Raw genomic sequence first — 6,812 nt, 5'->3', positions numbered from 1 at the left:
GTTATGGCTATTTTGATACAGATAACATTTTATATTCACCCCTAGTTTGTAGCCAAAAAAGCAATTAACTGTCAGCTTCAAAAAATATTTCAAGTAAATATATTTAATACATACATTCCTATGCTTCACCCCAGAACTGCAGTCCATTCTGGGAATGGGATAAATATATTGGGTATGCTGCTTCAATCTCAATAAAATGTTTAAAATGAAACTACTCCAAAAAAAAAAAAAAACATGTGTTGATCAGGAATATAGCAGTTGCTGGATTTCCTAGAAATGACCAAGGACATACAATCTCATGTTACAGACTCTGTGAAACCACCTAGCACATCCTGGAATTGCTAAAGAAAATAACAACACTGTTTTCTCATGTTTTTTTTTATTTCTTGCAATGACCCTATATTTTCATGCTCAAAGAATAATTCACAGATGTGTTTTCTTTCCTTGTGTCAATAATAACATGGAAAAAAAAACAGTATGGGTGTGATTTATTTTCACTCAGGTACAAAGGACATAGGGGACAAAATCCTGTATAATAGGCCTAGTGATAACATTCCTAAAAGAAAAACAGCAGAGGAAAAATTACAAATGAACTTGCCACATCAAGTAGGCCTGCCACTTAGCGCACAGTTCTTCTGCAGCTGAGACTTGAACCACAACGGACTTTGCACACACTTCCTCTCCCTGGAATGGCCCAGAATCTGCAAGTGAACAATGTAAGAAGGCACAGCAGGAGCAAGACTCTGAGAATAATTCCAGCATTGAGGATTAGAGTTCAAATTGAGTCACCCCCCCACCCCCCCCTCCAATTTCCCCCTCCTCACACACACATCCAATGCTCGGATTCCTTGTAGATTGCCTGAGAATGAACTCACTGCTTTGGTTATAGCCTCTGGCACATATAGCTACTGAGCACTTGAAATGGAGCTGACTCAAATTGGAGCAGCCTTTTTTCCAAATCTCTTCATCTAGGTATTTTATATATATATATATACACACACAAATGCACGTATATATGTATATACATGCACATATATGTGTATATATGTGTGTACACACATACATACATATGTATGTACACACATATGTATACACACACACACACACACATATACCAAAATCTAAGACTTTGTAAATACAGAAATGCTTCTATTGATTCTATTTTGAAACCATAGCTTAGTTATACTAGGTTGAATAAAATGTAGTATTAAAATTAATTTTACCAATTTCTTTTATAGCTACTAGAACATTTGAAATTCCACATGTGACTGCTGTTTATTATATTTCTACTGGACAGTGCTGCTCTAGAGACTTGCCCATATCTGTAATTCTCATTTCCTCTGTCTTCTTATGGGTTCAAGGCCTTGGTCTGGGAAATCAGTGAGAGTAGGCTCAGATTGTGCTTAAGAGAGAGTCGACTTATGTCACTGGATAAAGTGTACATAATTTACCAGTGTGTTCATGGAAATCCACAAGATAACAAGTAGGCTCAGATTGTGTTTGAGAGAGAGTCGACTTATGTCACTGGATAAAGCGTACATAACTGAACGGTGTGTTCATGGAAATCCACAAGGTGGACAGGAAGGTGGGGCTGACCTGTAGCTGGTTTGGCTTTCTACAGGCTTTCTATTGGTGCCTGGGAGCCCATGTCTCTCTACTCTCCCCCATACTTTCCATTCCTACCTTGACAGCAACCTGAAGAAGAGAAAAGTGAGCATTCATGGTCCACCCATGGACTTAACAAGACAAAAGAATATTTATTCAGTTTCTGTAAAAAATAAGTTGCTCTTATCTAGGCAGTGACAAAGAAATTCCAGAAATGATGTTCTGCTGGGTTTACTTTTATTGAACAACCAGTTGAACAGATAATATTTTGATCAGGAGGTTTCCAAAGCATGTGCTGGGTTTAGATGCCGCTGGGTTCTAGGAGGAATCTAGAAGGAAAGAGATGGAAAAGACTGAAAGTCAGTGAGTCCATTCCCCCAACTGCTCTGTGATTGTTTCTCTAGTAAATAAGATGATCTCTGAAGAATTATTTCTATGTTCAGGTGGTGAAGGTAGGTGATTCAGAATTGGGGCATACGAATTCCCTCAGGGTTTTTTTCCAATTCTTGTATCATTTTCCTAGAAGAAAAGATGGGTAGGTCAGATGCTAGAAATCCAGAGATACTATAGAAATACGGGCTATACGTTTATAGCTACACTTAGTGAGAGTCAGTGGATGCCAGTATTCTCCCAAGAACTCACAATTTAAGATCACTTTCATATTTTATTCAATTGAGTTACTAAGTCTGTATTGAGTATGTAGTATAGACTATACTCTCTACTGAGGTAAGTACAAAAATGAACTCTGTTCTTGATTATATGTGACCCTCACAGTAATGAGAACTTTGGCAGTAAAGTTGTGACTTTCCTGCAAAAAAATGAGGAAATTGAACTTCAGAGAAGTTTAGTAACTTTCCAAGGCCTCCCATTCACTCTGGACTGAAATCCAGTCCACTAACACTCATGTTGTATTGTTAGTTTGTTTTGAGACTATGATCATCTGTCTTCCTTGCCTGACTTATCCATGTGTTTTATGCTTTTGAAATCAACATTTAAAACAATAATTCAATTTTTAAAAAGGTTTAAAGAGGTTAAGGACCTCAAGAAGTTTTCTTCCACATAACTGCAGGTCATTAACTAGTGTCATCTGGAGCTTCTGTGGTACTAATGCTTCAAAGTTAGACCACTTCTGGGCTCATACTGGCCATGGTATTTGCTAACCCTTGCCAATCTTTAGCATAGAATTGAGATTAACCATTTATTCACCTCCCAAAATAGTGTTGTATCGTCCAACATCTCTTTCATTATAGCTAATCTTGTTTAACTAAGATAATGCCTTCTCTTATGGCCCAGATTCTCAGAATCCCCAATCACTAGAGGAACGGCAGCAGAGTGTAAGATATGAAGAGCTCTGAAATGCCACTGAGTTTCTCTTTGGCATAATTTTCTAGGTGATGGGAAGATAACAATCTCTGCTCTAATCATGGGACTGTTGTGAGGGCACTGACAGAAAAGCACAGAAAACTCACTAGAGGGGAACAGCACAAAGGACTATAGGTGCTCTGGTGGTGGAAGAATGGTGGTGATCACACCTCAGAGGAGAAAACATATATTGTCCAATGATGTAAGAAAAATGTACTACATTTAAAAATCTATTTTTTTAAGTTTGAGAGGCACAGATCCCAAAAATAGTAAATTTTTCAGATTTATTTATTTGAAAGACACTAAAAAAAAATCCAAATAACAAGAACAAAACAGCTCTCTAAAGAGTTACATAGTACAACTGCATAATGGAAAATATTGCTTGGTAAGCAAAAGGATGGATTTCAGGAACTGCAACTTAGTTTTTTCAGTAAAGTTGTGACTTTCCTGGCCCTCTATCCCATTCTTAGAATTTCAGTCTCTTCCAGCCAGGAACAAAATTCACGTGGCAAATCCTAACCCCAGCATCTGCGGAATGTCTTCATATGACACTGCTGAGCCATGACTGGGTCACCACCGTGTGTCCACAGTCCCATCCCTGAGTCCTCAGAGGGATGTCAACCCAGATCAGGGCTCTTATTTCTAATGATTGTTCCCTTGTCTTACCATCATTAATAATCCCTGTTGTTAATAATGTCTGTTATATAACATTAGTGGAAAGAAAACACCCAAATGAAAGGAACTCTTGTATAAAACCTTCCATGCTTAACTCAGGCAAGACTTCTTATTATTTCAATAAATAAATCTTATCAATGCAATCTTATATCAAGTTCCTCATAAAGTAGTTTTTGTCAGGTAGTCTAAGGTGTGTTTCATTGAATCTGCATCCATTTTATTTTTGCCTTCCTGTTCTGAAATACATGTAACCAAGTCTGTTTGTGAAATGGGGGGACAGTATATTCTTTTTTTTTTTTTTTAAGACTTACTGTTTTATGCATACAGAATTGGGATACAGGCCAGAGGTGCAGGAGTGGTGCGAAGATTCACAGAGACAGAGTGGGGAGCAGAACAGGCAGATCGACAAAGTGCACTGCTGAGGGGAGCAGCGGGTGAGACAGGAGAGGTCTGCTGTGCCATGTGGGGCACCTCTGGGGCTGGGACTGAACACACACTGAAGCAGCTGTGGCCAGCTTGCCATGCAGTGCCCTAAGGGAGGGCCCGGGGGACAGTATATCCTTTGGATAAAATTAGGTGCAAACTACAGAGAGTTTATCTGTAAGATGGCAGACACAAGTAGGTACTAGAGCCAAAGTTTATACCCTTTCTTTACCGATGCAGAGAGACCCAGAGCAGATCGATGATTTGGTACTGCCCAGAAGAGGAAGAAATAATTTCAGCCCAGAAAGCCCAACTGTGCTTTCCAGTTGTGAGTGAGGAACCAGAAACACTTAGCTCTTGTTTTCCAGTTCTCCTATCAAGGACTCACCAAATACTTGTTTCGAATATGGCCTCATCTAAAACTTGCTTAAAATCCCTAAAACTAGCAGATAGTTTCCAATTCCACAAAAGCTAAATCTTTCCATGGCAGTGAAATAGAAGTAAAAAATTGTGACTAATACACAATTATTACTTAGTAAATAGAATGTATTAAGTATAGTTTGTTTAATTAAGCATAAATATATTTACTAAACATGAACTACAGACTAAAATGTAATTAGTCCAATTATTAAAATTAAATAAGCATACGACAGGGTCTTTTTCCCTAAATTCATATTTTGGTCCCATGCATTACAATGATAATGGTGATAATAATAATAAATGTCATTCATTTTCTAGATACTATTCCAAAAAACTTAAAAGCCAGTGTTTTTTACATATTTTTCAATAACTTGGTGAGAATTTGGTTTAGACATTTAGATGGTGGTTTACCAAAGGTCTCTCAGATGAAGACTATCAAAAACTGGAACTTGAATCCATATTTATATGGTAACAAAACATTTTCTCTTAATTGAAATTCTAAAATTCTTCTCCTAATTGCATATTATTTCACCTATGGAAGTTATATGACAAAACAATCACTAGGGAGCATGCCAACCTCAATAACCTGTGTCAAAACTTCCTGGTAGGAAGTTAGATGAAAAGGTCAGCTTTCCATGTTGGCCATGTTTTCTTTGAATGCAATGAAAAGCACAAGGATATGGAGATTCTACAGACATGCTTTAAGTTTCATTCTGCTACAGACTGACCTGTCTTGGTCTTTGCTTCATCTTTTTATTGTGGAGTCTAGAAAGCCCAATTTGTTAAATGAGGGATGTGACTCATTAACCTCTATTAATGATTCCAGCAAACGCTACACATTGTGTTCACTACTTTATTGTTATTTCCACCTTGTTCAGCAATAACTTATGTTTATAATAAAGATGTAAACATTTCTAGGGCTACCTGATCTATCACTTCCCTGGCTGGAAGGATGTCCATCACCGAATACAAGAAAACAAAAACATGATCAAATGGTCATAAAATTTTCTTTCTCTTGATTTTTGTGTAGAATCACTAGGGCCAGAGGAGCAGAAGGTGAGAAGATTCACCAGAGACAGAATGGAGAGCAGAACAAGTAGGCTGAAATATACTGTTGAGGGGAGTAGAGGGTGAGAAAGGAGAGGTCTGCCCGGCCATGTGGTCAGCTCCCTGCTGGGGGATCAAAGTCAGGCCACAGTGGTGATAATACTGAGACCTAACCCCTAGGCCACCAGGGAGGCTCTGGTAACAATATTTTCATGTGAATACTAAGTTACTCACAGATGTTGGCTTGCTGGCAGGCGTCCTTCCCTGGGTGCTTGTCTCCACACATGGCCCTTTACTATGTATGCGTATGTTAGTTTGGCGTAGCCTAAAACAGAACAGAAGAGGTTTCAAAGGAAGGAAAGCTGACATTTATATTAAGAAAAACCCCAAATGTTAATGGGTGGCATTAAACTACAAACTAGGGCTGAAATTAGTGGAGGCCCTGGTACTCATATTCAGCTATTTTGCAGTAGGCAGCATCCAGATTTCTTCTGTCTCTTCTGATTTGGTTTCAGATGTGTTCCCCATGCCTGGGTGTATTCATCACATCTCATCCATCTATATACCCATAGAAATGCTGTGTGTTGGAAACAAACTTAGAATCATCTAATCCAAAAGCCATTATGTTGTAGAGATTGGGTCTCAGAGAGGAATTTGACATTATTGAGTATCTAATGATGTGATGTGAGGATTATAAAACATATGTAGAAATATATGGTCCTTCTTGCCTGGAGTAGAATGATTCTTCTCTTTATATTATAAAACCCCAGTTCTTTTAGCTAAACAATCCAACAGAGGCATGCTTTAGTCATATTTTCATCATCTCGTTTTCTGACTCTAACATCCCCATGAGTAGAGAGAGGATTATTTGTTATGGGTTTATACAGCCAATAGAGATGCTTGAACACTATTGAAAAGATAATGTAGACCCAGCCCTGGCATTTACAAAAGAGAAAAGTTCAGGATTTCTGGGCTGGAAGATAAGGCATATAGAAAAATAAAATCCTAGAGGGTTGCACACATTCCCTAGACAGGGATATCTTTAAACTCGAAACTCTGTTAAGATCTGTGGATGGATTTCAATGGTTTATGCTCACATAGAATGCACAAAAATTGTTAATAGACATCATTTTATGAAAAGAGGTATTTTTCTTTCTATTATCAGTGGTATCTTTGATCTCCAAGTGTTTATGGAACTATTGCTTGAAACTAACCCATAACAGCTGTGTAATGAGAAGGAAATGAAATTATATTCAACAAGATTAAAATCCTCTCTGATC

At 37.9% G+C, this 6,812-nt stretch overlaps 1 protein-coding gene across 1 annotated transcript in view; it reads right to left on the bottom strand.

Moving 5' to 3' along the window:
- Positions 1-1,826: 1,826 nt before the first annotated feature.
- The window catches only part of SPINK5 (serine peptidase inhibitor, Kazal type 5), an 83,755-nt gene continuing 78,769 nt past the window's right edge, over positions 1,827-6,812 (bottom strand). The window contains exons 32-33 of the mRNA XM_012727780.1: positions 5,767-5,857; positions 1,827-1,934 (exon numbers count right to left, since the gene is read on the bottom strand). Coding sequence (XP_012583234.1) covers positions 1,878-1,934; positions 5,767-5,857 — 148 coding nt within the window. The 3' untranslated portion in view covers positions 1,827-1,877. The remainder of the gene's footprint in view (positions 1,935-5,766; positions 5,858-6,812) is intronic.

This window comes from Condylura cristata, unplaced genomic scaffold, assembly GCF_000260355.1.
Source record: "Condylura cristata isolate star-nosed mole 26May11 unplaced genomic scaffold, ConCri1.0 scaffold00021, whole genome shotgun sequence".
In the NCBI taxonomy this organism is placed as follows: domain Eukaryota; kingdom Metazoa; phylum Chordata; class Mammalia; order Eulipotyphla; family Talpidae; genus Condylura; species Condylura cristata.
The sequence above is the reverse complement of the archived record's forward strand: the minus strand, read 5'-3'. Positions and strand labels throughout refer to the sequence as shown.